Genomic DNA, 13,748 nt, shown 5'->3' on the forward strand with positions numbered 1-13,748 from the left:
GTGAGTGTTCGGATGTTAAACAAGTAACAAGTATGCAATTAGACCATGAAGAGCATTAATAATGCAAAATAAGTTTTATTACATGTTAACTTTTTTAAATGCCACAACCATGATTTGTCCATTTGATCATTACAGTCATATAGTTATAATAGTCAAATGAATGTAAAAAGTAACTAAAACAAGAAATGTCAGGCCTTAGATCAGGTTTACATTTATTAAAGTGTACAGTAAATATGCAAACATGAAGAACATTCAGGTTCAGCCTTTTTTTCTTTTCTTTTGATTTGAACAAGATGGAAGATCATAATCATTTCTATTTGAATGAGCAGAGACTGAATTGTATTTGACAATATTTTTTTTAACTATGCGTTAACAGAAAAGGTACTAAATTAAAGGTGTCCTTTTGTAAAATGTGATCCATATGATCAAAAATAGCTAAGGAAGGTTACAGTTCTCGTGTTATACTTATAATTCTCCTGTTTTAGATCTCAGGAAGGAACCATTTTCTGTTTGTGTATAAACCTTTTATTGGACTTTGTGATCTTCTTTTTTAAGTCGGCACCTGTAGATGAATAAAGACCGCTCAGACTGTTGCTTTCCAAAATAAAACTAATATAATATAGTTGTTAAATATGAAAATCTCAATACTCACTATATTTTTTATTCACAAACTCCACAGATGCACCTTGTCCGGCACCCTTTTTCATTTTGAGGGACAGAAGCTCTGCGTCTGAAGAAAAATAAACAGAAATATTAGTTTTTCTACTAAATTTGGTTTTAAAATGAGGGTCTGAACAGCACAACGTTATCTTACTGCTTGTTCTTTTGGTTCCTGGTCCGTAAAGGCGGGACTGAATGAAGTCAATTGCGCTTTGTTGCAGTGATTTGGCAGCGGATTCATCCTTCACTCTCTTTACACTGTAACTGTCTGGTAAACTGAAATCAGATGTTTTTCCATTTGTACATGAGGAAACCTTACAGTAAGGTGAATGTAAACAGCTAATTACTATTATTATTACCTTTTAGAGTTTGTTTCTGACGTGGCATTTGTCTCTTCATCATCTATAAAATAGTTTTGTCAGCCAATACTTAAATTGACAATTAGGAAAATTGTTTTTATTAAAGTTACAGAAAATGTATTACCTTTGACGTCGTCTGATAACTCAGCAGGTCTAAAATACGAAAATAACTTTATTAGGTTTCCAAAAAGATTTAAGTAATTAAAATGATTATTTTCATCTAGAGAGCTTACTTTTGGGGTTCTGTTTCAAATTCCTCCAGGAGGTCTTCAGGAAGACGTTTTCTCGTCTGCAAAACAACAGATGTAACATTTCATTATGTTTAGATTTTGGGATTAATGTAACATCTACAAATTAATTGTGTGGATAAGTTAAAGTGTATAAACTTTTCTAATAATAATGTATTCGACATCCTGGGGATGGTAACTTATTCACAATCTTATACCTTTTGTTCTTGAAAAAGCTGTTGTCTTTTCCTTCGCTTCTCCTTCAATAGATTCTTTTCTCTGAAAACAAAGAGAAAAAAATAAATATATATATATATATATATATATATATATATATATATATAAACAGTTTAAAACCCATAAGCTCATGTGGTCTGTGTCTAAAGCCAGTGGACACACACTCACGGACCTTTTAGCTGACTCCAGTGCATCTTTAACGCTCTTCAGAGCAGCACTTTTGGACGCATCAAAGGTGACCTCCTCGGGAAGTTCATCATCACTGGACTCAAACTGACTCTGTGCCAATTCAGACATTTTGTTAGTCTCTTTAAGTGAAGTAAGCCTGACTTCAGTACACACGTTGAACGGAATTCGCCATATTAAACACCAACAACGTTGAAAATACATTAAAGACAAACAGACTAAAGTAACAAGTATTGACTGCAATAGATGCTGCCATCTGGTGGTTCGGATGTCCCTGCAATATCTGCTCGTAAACAAACTGATGCAAATGGCGGAGTTTATAATACGCCAGAGACTGACTACACTTTTTCAGTGAACAGAGATAAGTATATAACTATTTATATTTTATAATTTAATATTTGTATTTTATAATGCCCTGTATCATGAATTATTACGGCAAGGCAATGTTTTTTTATTTTTTATTATTATGACTGCTACTACCACAATACAGACTATGATTTATAATATTGATCATTCAAAATGATTGAAATTATTATGGTGAAATCTTATGGTTCCTTACAACAAAAATGTAAATAATAGCTATTATTTAAATTTTTGTTGTAAGGAACCATAAGATTTCAGCCTAATAGTACATTTTATTATTATTATTATCATTATTATTATTACCATAACCATACAAACTATTATTATTTATAATATTGATCATTCAAAACATTTGTGATTGTTAGGGTGAAATCGTATGGTTATTTGCAGCAAAACAAACAAATGTAATTAATAATAATAATTTAGTTTATTAATTAATAAATGTAATTATATAATGTTAAAAGATTTTAGTAATAAAAATAAACTAGTGGGAAATAATCTCATGGTCGTCATACGGGTTTGATATCTGACCAATCGGTGTTTCTGACGTGGTTGTGACATGGATGCTGGACTGATGTATTTTTTCCTATGATTTTTTCATTGTGGATTTGAGACACCAGCGCAAACACTGCGGCTGGAAAAAAACACTCCAATCAAAGGCGTTGTGTGTGTCAGTATTTAAATTTCATGTAATTATCGATTTGCACCAACAGAAATGTCAGGCTTTGTGGTTTTTGCGCTGGTATTGTCATTGTCCGCGATGGTGCCGTGTCTGGGCTCTCCTCCTCCGTCAGTAGCGGCGTCGCCTCAGCCCTGCCTCGCGCCGTTACAGTGGGAGGGTCGGACCGTTCAATATGACCACGGCACGGGACGAAACACACGGGCAGCGGTCTCCTATGATGCACAGAATCAGCGAATTAGGGTTCTGGAGCAGAAGACAGGACACACACCTTGTAAAAAGTACGAATTCATCATATTTTATTAAATATATTTGAATACGTTTTATAATCACTGCAAAATACTCAGCATTTTTTGTCTTGTTCTCCAGTATAAACATCTAAACATTCTTATCTGCCAATGTAGAAAGACACATAAACTTAATTCAAATTCTTAATTTTAAGTGTACAGTCACTTAATTATTATTATTATTTAGAATAAATAAGTTGTTTTGCTTCTCAAGTAAATGTGTCTTGATTTAAGAATGTTTAGATATTTGTACTGGAAAACAATACAGAAAATACCAACTCCAAGTAAGACTTATTTATTTATTTATTTTTAGCTTGCAGTGTTTTAAAATGTCTGAGCTGTTGTTGTTCACCATAGTGTGGATGCAGATGATCCATTATAATCAAAATTAGAATGACCACACACAGTTCTTGTGTTCTGAAATATTAGTGAAACAGGATAAAGTTTAATTGATTTAAATTATATAACTGTAAATTTCCTTTGCATTCATTTATTTGTACTGTGCAATTCTCTTTGAGGTTCTTTGAGTACATCTACTTGTTCAAGAGTGGAGTGCTTTTCCAGATTGAGGAAATTACCAAGCAGTGTGCAAAGATCGCTCTGACGGAGGCCTGGGACCCTTATGATATACCCCTGAACTCCACATACGAGGACCAGTACTTCATTGGAGGGCCTGGAGACATGATCGAAGTTCAAGAATGGTCTGATCGAAAACCGGCCCGCAAAAGTAAATGCTTGTTATAGTTATGTTGTACATTTTGCGCATTACATGTGCCTTGATTTTTATATAGGAACTCTATGGTCCTGATTATCTGAACTTTGCACATTTTTCCGGTCTCTCACAGATGAAGCTTGGGTTGGTGTGTACACTTTGAAGGACTGCTATCCTGTGCAGGAGACATACGCAAAGAACAGTAGCGTGACCACGTCCACTCGCTTCTTTGACCTTCAGCTGGGCATCAGTGACCCTGAGGTGTTCGACCCACCCAGCACCTGCCAGTCAGCACTGTCTGAGAAGATGACATCTGACTGCTGAATACCTCACTCATCACAGTACATTAACCATAATACAGTAACAGCTTCTGAAGAACTGATATTACACTGACAAAGAGCACATGAATTGAGTGCAAGTACTGTTAAATATAATCAGCTTCGAAATAAACCAAGAATGTCAGTTTTAACTTCACTAGTTCTTGTTGATTAGAAATGTGCCTCATATTATTGAAGCCTCGTTTTTAATATGCCACATTTTTGGCTGTGTTGTGCTGATCCAGGGTGGATTAATGTAGCCTAGTACTTTTTTTGTTAATATTTAATTAATATTTTGTTCCTCTTATTATTATTTTATTTAGCCTTTAGGATGGTTTACAGTTTGGATGCTTACAGTTTATTTTGTTTATAGTTGTTGAAGAAACCTAGAATGTAATTCTAGAATAAAATGGTTTACCTCACTACCACGGTTGTTGAGCACATTGATTTGAACAATATATAGCCTTTATAAGACAATTAACCAGTGATGTTTTGCATAGATAAAGAGGTGTTAGCTGTAGTATACATCAGATTGTGTTGTTTAATGAACGCATTGTTGGTTTTTTTTGTTGGTTTTTTGTTGCTCCAGTCTGTAGAGGTTTGAAATAAGGATCTTGTAAATTAACAACGTAAAAGAAATGAAATAGCATAATATCATCAAGTAATGTTTGCTTATAGCTTCTTGATATACAGTGACTTAAAAACTAAAATGTCTGTATGTCTTTGCATTAAATGCTATAAACATTACATTTAACATGAATGGAATAGAGTTATTGTTTAAAACGAAGACAAAAGCGTTTGGACCACAATTAATGTGATGAACTACACTTTACTCCGTTAGAATGCTTTTGTGAATTTGAGGAGAACTGACTTCACACATCCACTAAAATGACCTCCACACCAGTTGATTAAAAATCAAAAATGAGCAAAGTTTGTTCTGATAGAAGCTTTAGCATCATTTGTGTGCAGATGCCACTTGTTTTCTTTCTAATTCAACGAATTAAAATGTTGACTTTTATGGCATGCTAATCAGATAGGTCTGTTATATTATTGTTTGTTATATATTCACTTGATGCTTAGAACTATGAATGAATTAAATTAGAATTGTGGGCAGGCCTGACGCAGTCCTGGATTCTACTACATATCCCAGAATCCCCTTTCCAAAACAACATCACATTATTTCCTGTCTGAAACGAAAGTCATCGGAATCAGATGGTGCGGAATTTTCAGCGAGATAGATCCTCATTGATTTATCGGTTGACTGTAATACAACACGTAGGCCTACTTTTATAAGATTGCTCACCAAGGTAAGCGACATGATCGATAACACACACATTTACTATGATAAAGCAATGCTAATGTGACAAGAAGCCGCTGCTGTTTTGCAGATTGATTGCCTCAAATGTAACCGGATATATTGTTTTCAAGAGAGATTGTTAGTTTAGGATTGCTTATTTCGCTTGTTACAGTTTTAGTCAGCAAGATATACATTTGTGGTGTGCTATTATGACACTATGTTTCACATTTTGAGAAATTCTCGCTGGGTTTCCTGTTATACTGTTGTATTATCATGCTGTATTATCATGCTAGCCCATAGCATGTGAATTGGTTTGGCAGAGCTATGAAATGAACACTTCACAACATAAACACAGACGAACTTATATTAGTTAATTGGGTTGTATACTTAAATTTTCCATTTCCATTTCAGCTAGAGTCATAGATAAAGCAATAATGCCAAATGTCCTATATTGTTATTAAGGGTAGTTCATAACTATATAAATTATTACAGCATAAAGAAGTCAGTTCTATTCTCATCAGTTATTTACTGGGGAAGCAAAACAATCCTGCCCAGTGTATCGTTAGTCATGTGCAAACAATGCATGACAATTCCTGTGCTCGTTCTTTTTCGGTAACGTTAGGCCTAAATGACATCAGCAAGAGGAACTTGTCCCACTAACCAAACAGATAGAGTTACTGTTCTCATAAACTCTTGCCTGTTTTTAAACGTAATCTGGGGTTCTTCCTGATAAGACTTGTGGGACTAGATTTTCATGCTTAGTTTATTTTATGAAGCCTAGTTATATTCACTTACTTTCAATAGTCTTCAATTGTGATTGAAATTGCATTATAGGAAACATTGTTGATTTTAGCAAGATTAATCCACTTTAAGATACTTTTTGATAGTTTTGTTTTTCAGAATTGTCATGATGTCTTAATTTAGGTACAAGTTTTTGTCTGTTTTGATCATGATCATACATTATTATACATTATACATTATCCTGCTTATTTCGCTACTTAGCGAATACATAGACACAAAATATTAATTTCAGTTGTAATTACTATCGAGGTGTCAGGTGTGACAGAACATCCCATATGAGCTGTCATTTATTCACAACAACCATAGTAAACGGTTATTATTTTACATTAATTATTTTACAGCGGAATGCCTTGGTTGACCAATCAGAATCTAGTATTCCAGAGATGCATGTAATAGCATGCATGCCACTTTTTCAGCCTTGGTTCTGGAAGGGGTTTTATAAGTCTTTATAAAGTCTTTATTTAAGAGTTATTAGCTATGGGGTGAATCAACAATGACACAAAGAAGAATCTGAAAAGTGGACAAAATGTACGTGTACTTAACGTCTTTAATTAGGGAAAGAACTACAATCCCATGATTCAAAGCGAGTGACAATCAAATTTAAAACAGATAAATAGTGTTTACACACATATTGTGTTTAAACAACGTACCCATATATGTTTTTGCTATATGAATATATACACATACACAGATTGAGTTGATTACGTCGTTCACAGTGCTACATTGGAGTTTCCAGGCACTTTTTTTTCTTACAATTGGATTGTTTCGATTCTCTGATTGGTGGAGATTTCTCTGCAGAATCATGGGTAATGTCGTCTTTCACCAGAATTCTGCTGTTAAACAAGATTTGCCTACTTAAAAAAATAAAAAATAAGTTGAATAAAGCAGGCTGATGGATTCAGCAAAAGTAAATACCTTTGATCAACAACATTGTAGATTACAGTAGGTCCATTAGTTAAGTTATTGGTTAAAATCAATTCCCATATGGAGAAAATGAATGGGATTTTCACTTCCGGAACCCAACTGTTGCACTCTATAATTAGTGTTAATGTTTTGTTTTGTTTTTAATTATTATTATTTTATTTATTTTATTTTAAGTATATCCACTTAGTGACGGAACAGGATGTTTGGTAGTTTAGTTGATATGAAGACGTCACAAAGTCTGATCATATGACAGCAATAACTATAAACCTTTGACCACTGTGTGAAATGCCTCCCCTTTCTGTGTCCTTTCAGAACTAGGCATGACCACAGAGTCTGACTCTCCAGAAGTGTGAGTGTGAATGGAGTGACACGAGTGGACGAGACGGACGAGTCATGGACAGCCAATGCAGTAGCAGTGTGGGGTCCCGGGCCACTCTAAGGGGTGTGGGAAACATTAACTCCACCCTCATTTCTTCCCGTATCGAGTCCTATGAAGCAGGAGAGAAGAAGTGCATCTCCGATGTCCGAAGAACCTTTTGCTTATTCGTGACCTTTGACCTTTTATTCGTCACCTTGCTGTGGATCATTGAGCTCAATGTATGTTGTGTTTTAGATAGATTCATCTCCTCTAGAGATTATTAAGTTATTTTAAATATATGTGGATAAACACCAGTTTAATAGTGATGCAACATTTTGTATTATATATGTTAATAATTTTTTTTCATCTATATTCATCCAGGTCAATGGAGGTATACAAGAGCAACTGAAGCAAGAGGTGTTGCAGTATGATTACCACAAATCTTTTTTTGACATATTTGTAAGTACTGGCCAATACCCTGCCCTCTATTGCAGGCTTTCCCAAACTGGGGTTCACAAGCCCCTCGGTTGCATGAGTTGACGCAAAGCTAATAATGAATTAATTCATAAAAATTAAAATAAATTAATAAGAAAATATTTGTTTAAATAAAAACAAATTACAACAGTAATTACACTAATATAATAAAATTAGCATATGCATAACGTCTTGTCCACAAATCTATGACTTTTCTCTACAATACGCTGATTGGAAATATATATTTGTGTACATACAGTACTGTGCAAAAGTCTTAGGCATGTTAATATAAAAAAAAATGGTTTTAAGTCAGTTATTTATATATTTTGCTGTAGTGTGTCAGTAGGAAATATCAGTTTACATTTCCAAACATTCTTTTTGCCATTAATTGTAATAATCCAGTGAGATTTCTGTATGCACAAGGAATCTGACAACAGCCTGGATGATCTGATCTCACCATCATCGAGTCCGTCTGTGATTACATGAAGAAACAGAAAACTCAGACAAACTAAATCCAGAAGAACTGCGGGAACGTCTCCAAGATGCTTGAAGAAACCTTCCTGCAAAGCTACAGTACTGTGAAAAGTACTGTCACTTGTGTTAAAATGCTGTAAAGTGAGAATGCTTTCAAAAATAAAATCACAAATTGAATTTATTTATGATTTAACGTCTATTAACTAATTCAAATCAATATATGGTGTAACGACCCTTTGCGTTTAAAACGACTTTTGTCCAGGTACACTTGCGCATAGTCTTTCAGGTAGCTTTGCAGGAAGGTTTCTTCAAGCATCTTGGAGACGTTCCCGCAGTTCTTCTGGATTTAGTTTGTCTCAGTTTTTTCTGTTTCTTCATGTAATCACAGACGGACTCGATGATGGTGAGATCAGATCATCCAGGCTGTTGTCAGACTCCTTGTGCATACAGAAATCTCACTGGATTATTACAATTAATGGCAAAAAGAATGTTTGGAAATGTAAACTCATATTTCCTACTGACACACTAGAGCAAAAGATATAAATAACTGACTTAAAACCATTTTTTGTGTGTGTGTGTGTGTGTGTGTGTGTGTGGGGGGGGGGGGGGGGGGGGGGTGTATTAACATGTCTTAAGACTTTTGCACAGTACTGTATATGACTATGAAATATTAACATAAAGTCTCAGAATATGCTCTTTAAAATATACTCAATTTTTGACTCTTTAGCAGGGAAATTACCAACATTTAAGATGTGATTTAAAATGAAACTGGTGTGGTAAAATTTTAGGGCCAGTCCATTCCACAGTTCCCTTTTCAAAGATGACTTTTCTCTCTCGGCGTAGATGACCTCACTCATGCCTCTTTCAAACCACAAGGTTTCTGTCCAGGAAAACTTCATTATTGATCTGAAAGGGGTAGACTACCTAAAAATGTCATCATTTGCTCATCCCCATCTCGTTCCAAAATGCGTGTATGACTATTTTTCTAATGTGGAGGAAGATAATTTGAAAAATGATTTATCCATATAATGTTTTTGTTCATTGTTGTACAAAACAATAAACCTTACTGACTTTCATTATGTGGACATTTTTCAAAGTATCCTCTGTTGTGTTCCACAGAAGAAATAAAAACATACAGATTTGGAACGACATGGTGGGTGAGGAAAAGATGACCAAATTGAACTCTTTAACCCTTCTATCTTGGGTCACATGCTTATGGGGTGCTTCTTTGATATCCCGATTCAGTTGTTCATTGGTGTTTAAAAGCTTTGTTTTAGATCCTTTAAATGTGTGAGTTTCTGCCTTAGTTTGATGCAGCGTCAACATTTTTTTTAAGACAGCTTGGTATTTGGAAAATATCCCTGTAGACTTCGCCCTGTAAGTTGCTGTGTGGATTATATTATGCAAATACACCGTGATGCCATTTTAAAAATGTTACCTGACAGCAATCCTTCAACAGGAGTTTTAAAGCAACACATGTATCTTTCATGAAATATTGATAAACCAGTTTTGAAAGGTAGATAACACATTTAAGTGTGTTGAAATATACACCACTGTACAAACATTTGCAGTCTCTTATGCTTGTATGTTTTCCTCCTCAGCTCTTGGCTGTGTTCCGCTTTGCAGCCTTGATTCTTGCGTATGCAGTGTGTAAAGTGCGTCATTGGTGGGCCATTGCGGTAGGCCTTTACTTTACATTCCTCCACCAGAGGGCACTGTTGCATTACTCATTAATAACATGCTGGAACTTTGTTTCAGCTGCTTAATCAAATATCACACTGAGCTTCACATAAACATATATCAAAAAAAATGAAGATTAAATATAGATTCATGTAATGATCATCATATCTTCATTACAGATAACTACAGCAATCACCAGTGGTTTCTTAATAGTGAAAGTAGTCGTATCAAAGGTATGAGATGTTTTTTATTCAGCTTTTTTTTTTACATTTAAGAATTACACACTTTTCCCATTGATCCATAAATTGTCTTTCTTTGTCCAGCTCCTGTCTCAGGGGGCGTTTGGGTATTTGTTACCCATCATCTCCTTCATTTTGGCATGGATGGAGACGTGGCTGCTGGACTTCAAAGTCCTGCCCCAAGAGGCTGGTGATGAAATCAGTGAGAATCTAATATCTAATTACAGTGAGACAAGCATTTACAAGCGGTATCAGTGAAGGCTAATGGACGTTGATGACATTATATCTCATTTGCTCTTACAGTGTGTCAGTATCATTGTGTTTAGCAATCATGTGTGTCCTGTGTGTTAGGGTATCTTTCAGTGCAGAGTGTGCCAGATCGAGAACCTCTTTTATACCCAGGACCTGTTTCTGAAGGCCAGTTTTACTCTCCTCCTGAGTCCATGGCAGGTAATAGCTTACTAAATACCCAACACAAGCCGGACAACCATGAAAATGGGTTGCATGGAAATCTAAAATCATGTCTTTTACCAGTTTTTTCTGGTTCTGGCGCTTGATAGCTTAAAAGATTAGTGAATCAGCTGTGTAACATTTTGTTCTTATTTATGTTTTATTTTTATTTTTAGTCATAGTTTATTTAAACAGATATCAGATATAATGTTCTCACCACATTTTTACAACAGTAACAGACATGTATTTTCCAGGAAATGCCACTGTCAGAGCTCAGGTGCACTGCGGTGCGCGCTAGAGATTTTCAAGGATAAATGTATGTATTTAGAGGTGTTGCAGCAGTATTAAAGCGCCTAAAAAATATTTAAACCATTACCGTCTCCTATTAATAAAATCCAAAGTGTGCATTTTGCGCCATTATCATTTTATATCTTATACACTCTAAAACTAAATATAATAAATAAATAAATATATATATATAGATATATATAGACAAGTCATAGCATCTATGATATATATATATATATATATATATATATATATATACTCGTCTCCATTTCTTTCAATTTTAACATTAATTGTCAATCCGCATAATAATTAATGTCAACTATGCATATCTTGCACCCATTTTCACAATGTTTGCACATTTTCCCCCCTTTTTTCTTTTCTTTTTGGTCCATTGAGGACTACAGTGTGGGGTACAATTAGATACATTTGATCAGTCAGTTAAATGACTTTATAAAGAAATTGTACAAATGATGTTATTCTAAACTTAACTGATTTAGACTAAATTAATTTTTATATATACACACATACACTACCATTCAAAAGTTTGGAGTCTTTTGTTTTTATTTAGTAATTATAAGTTAATTTAATTTCTATTTCAAATAATTGCTGTTATTTAGAACTTTTTACTCATAAAAGAATACTGATAATTAAACATTAATAATAGTAAGAAATGTTTTATGAGCAAATCTGCATATACATGCATTGCATACCGATTTACTGTTATACAGATAATTCACAGTGTTGCTGATCTATCTGTGGATTTACTCATTTATCTTCAGTAAATTTCAAAATTTGTTCTGTTTATTTATTGATTGACTTGTCTTTGTATTGTCTTGGTAGATTGATTTGTTTTACACTTCGTGACAAATTAAATCAGTAGTGTCCAGTCCATTGGGGGCAACTAAACACTATGTGTCCCTTTATATTTAATGCACTAATTTTAAATGTTTGCAAATGTCTTTGCAGGACTCTACTATGCCGTTGTGAGCTTTAGATTCACAGCATGAAAAGGGATCACTTTACTGGGCTGATTTTATTCACACATTTGTTGCTCATCTTAGTAAACGGTGCTTCTGAAACAGAGAGAATGAATACTTACCCTAACGATTTTTTATTCACTTTTATATTTTTGTTAAGAATATCTATACATTTTTTCACAATATTATTTCAGGTTTTTTTAGTTCTTTGAAAAACAGCACAGGCAACAAAATGATGTGTACTTTAGTAATATGAGAAAATTGCAAGTATGAAAAGAAACATCCTTGTTTTTTTCGGCCCGTTTGTTGTGTGCAAACAACCGACATGTTCAGTATGCCTACAGAGATGTTAAACACTCACTAAATATGATCTTGTGCTTCTGTAGACTCTGATGAAGACCTCGATGATAAACATGATCTTGAGAAGCCCATCGTCTAGCAGGTATTCCAAAAATATTAATAATTGTTTTATTCCTCCATCTATTTCAATCGAACTAATATGACTGTATTTGGATTGTTATTAGGAGCTCAGAGTTAACACTGACTTCTGGAATACAACAGCCTCTTCCAGCGCTGCTCGACTTCGGGCTGTGTGTCTTAATATGGGTCTGTGTACGTGGGTTACCAGAACTAGACAGTCACTCTGCCTTAGATCCACCATCGCCATGATCAGCAGTTTGCCACCCAATCTCGCGTTGTGTGCGTCACTGAACAAAAACCTATTCTGCTTATACAGCACTGATCGAAAAAAATGAAAAATTTTAATGTGTATTTTGAATTTAATCAACAAATAATACCAGTGTTGACCACGACATTTAGCTTTTTTTCACATGACGCTCTTCAACTGCTTCTGTGTAACAAAACGACTGCCGTCTCACATGTTCATGCAGTAAAGCTCCAAATGTTTATTAACACATTGTTCTGCCTCTTATCTCACATGCATCACTGGAGAAGACCTAAATGTGAATAGCAGTAAAGTCTCAGGTCTGCACTGCCGCTCTTTAGTGTGTGAAGATTTCATGTTTTCCGGTTTAATCTCGTGTTCGGAATGAACCGAGAGACGCTAGAGACTCGATTTACTTGCAAAATAAAGGACTGGCCAAGTTAAGCATGAAAAGCACTTCAACGAAGAAATACGACTTGTAATGATGCATGGATATGTAATACATTTTACGTTTGTCTTTGGCTCCTCTTCAGTAAGCATTCCTAAACAAAATCATCTTAAAATAAATCTACTTTCTGTTGACTTGTGCCATGCTTACTGAATAAGGGCTTATGTACCTCGGGTCTGGGACCTTCGGTTTTCTACGAATATATAAAGAATCTCCATATGTTTCCATCACAAAGCCTCGAATATGCAGGATAATGGCAGATTGTATATTCCTCTTTCGTTGTGTATTAAAACAATGTTTTTATTAAATGTGTGTGTTTCTATGCATCAATTTTTACAGACTGAAAGCGAGGGGAGCGGAAACCCCTGCCGAGAGTCAGTTTGCGCTCTCACGGATGTTGCAGCCTCCTCGCCCACAAATAACAGCTTAGATTAACAAGACAAACAGCCTGCAGCCGCTAATAAATTATCAGCCAATCATGCTGTGGTTAAACTGCTGCTGCTTTCTTTCCAGTAAGCGCCTCCGCTAGTGGTGTGTACACTACATACCCAACCACATTTTCCTACCGCAGCAGTTTCAATCACCAGCGTGATGTTTTCAAATTCATGTCTGAGGTTTTGATCTTTAAACTTCATTAAAACAGATTC

The 13,748-nt window shown here is 34.9% G+C and overlaps 3 protein-coding genes across 4 annotated transcripts; 2 read left to right on the top strand and 1 right to left on the bottom strand.

Moving 5' to 3' along the window:
- Positions 1-55: 55 nt before the first annotated feature.
- On the bottom strand, positions 56-1,908 carry nol7 (nucleolar protein 7). The gene is made up of 8 exons (XM_082172281.1): positions 1,656-1,908; positions 1,465-1,525; positions 1,253-1,308; positions 1,144-1,172; positions 1,020-1,062; positions 815-936; positions 653-730; positions 56-562 (listed from the first exon to the last, which is right to left on the bottom strand). The coding sequence occupies exons 1-8, from the start codon at positions 1,871-1,873 to the stop codon at positions 489-491; spliced, it is 681 nt and encodes a 226-aa protein (XP_082028407.1). The 5' UTR covers positions 1,874-1,908; the 3' UTR covers positions 56-488.
- Positions 1,909-1,966: 58 nt separating this feature from the next.
- Positions 1,967-4,453, top strand: epdr1 (ependymin related 1). 2 transcript variants are annotated; one of them, XM_082172276.1, is made up of 4 exons: positions 1,967-2,028; positions 2,744-2,992; positions 3,517-3,725; positions 3,844-4,453. In XM_082172276.1, the coding sequence occupies exons 2-4, from the start codon at positions 2,748-2,750 to the stop codon at positions 4,032-4,034; spliced, it is 645 nt and encodes a 214-aa protein (XP_082028402.1). In that variant the 5' UTR covers positions 1,967-2,028; positions 2,744-2,747; the 3' UTR covers positions 4,035-4,453. The 2 variants fall into 2 exon arrangements, with proteins under 2 accessions (XP_082028402.1, XP_082028403.1); XM_082172277.1 differs by lacking the exon at positions 1,967-2,028 and having other exon boundaries at positions 2,345-2,992.
- A 719-nt stretch (positions 4,454-5,172) lies between these two features.
- On the top strand, positions 5,173-13,409 carry stard3nl (STARD3 N-terminal like). The gene is made up of 9 exons (XM_082172280.1): positions 5,173-5,334; positions 7,362-7,646; positions 7,789-7,866; positions 9,957-10,034; positions 10,215-10,268; positions 10,359-10,476; positions 10,626-10,724; positions 12,376-12,431; positions 12,514-13,409. The coding sequence occupies exons 2-8, from the start codon at positions 7,443-7,445 to the stop codon at positions 12,426-12,428; spliced, it is 684 nt and encodes a 227-aa protein (XP_082028406.1). The 5' UTR covers positions 5,173-5,334; positions 7,362-7,442; the 3' UTR covers positions 12,429-12,431; positions 12,514-13,409.
- The last annotated feature ends 339 nt before the right edge of the window (positions 13,410-13,748 follow it).

This window comes from Leuciscus leuciscus (assembly GCF_965113295.1).
Source record: "Leuciscus leuciscus genome assembly, chromosome: 6".
Classification (NCBI taxonomy): Eukaryota; Metazoa; Chordata; class Actinopteri; order Cypriniformes; family Leuciscidae; genus Leuciscus; species Leuciscus leuciscus.

What these genes read in the sequence shown, in the direction of transcription:
- nol7 (XM_082172281.1), bottom strand. Translation starts at nt 1,873, where the DNA reads ATGTATTTTCAACGTTGTTGGTGTTTAATATGGCGAATTCCGTTCAAC. An exon ending in AGCTTTTTCAAGAACAAAAG is followed by an intron (nt 1,309 to 1,464) that starts GTATAAGATTGT and finishes GTTGTTTTGCAG; the next exon opens with ACGAGAAAACGTCTTCCTGA. An exon ending in TCAGAAACAAACTCTAAAAG is followed by an intron (nt 937 to 1,019) that starts GTAATAATAATA and finishes ATCTGATTTCAG; the next exon opens with TTTACCAGACAGTTACAGTG.
- epdr1 (XM_082172276.1), top strand. Translation starts at nt 2,748, where the DNA reads ATGTCAGGCTTTGTGGTTTTTGCGCTGGTATTGTCATTGTCCGCGATG. An exon ending in GGACACACACCTTGTAAAAA is followed by an intron (nt 2,993 to 3,516) that starts GTACGAATTCAT and finishes ATTCTCTTTGAG; the next exon opens with GTTCTTTGAGTACATCTACT. An exon ending in TCGAAAACCGGCCCGCAAAA is followed by an intron (nt 3,726 to 3,843) that starts GTAAATGCTTGT and finishes GGTCTCTCACAG; the next exon opens with ATGAAGCTTGGGTTGGTGTG.
- stard3nl (XM_082172280.1), top strand. Translation starts at nt 7,443, where the DNA reads ATGGACAGCCAATGCAGTAGCAGTGTGGGGTCCCGGGCCACTCTAAGG. An exon ending in AGAGGCTGGTGATGAAATCA is followed by an intron (nt 10,477 to 10,625) that starts GTGAGAATCTAA and finishes CCTGTGTGTTAG; the next exon opens with GGTATCTTTCAGTGCAGAGT. An exon ending in TCCTCCTGAGTCCATGGCAG is followed by an intron (nt 10,725 to 12,375) that starts GTAATAGCTTAC and finishes GTGCTTCTGTAG; the next exon opens with ACTCTGATGAAGACCTCGAT.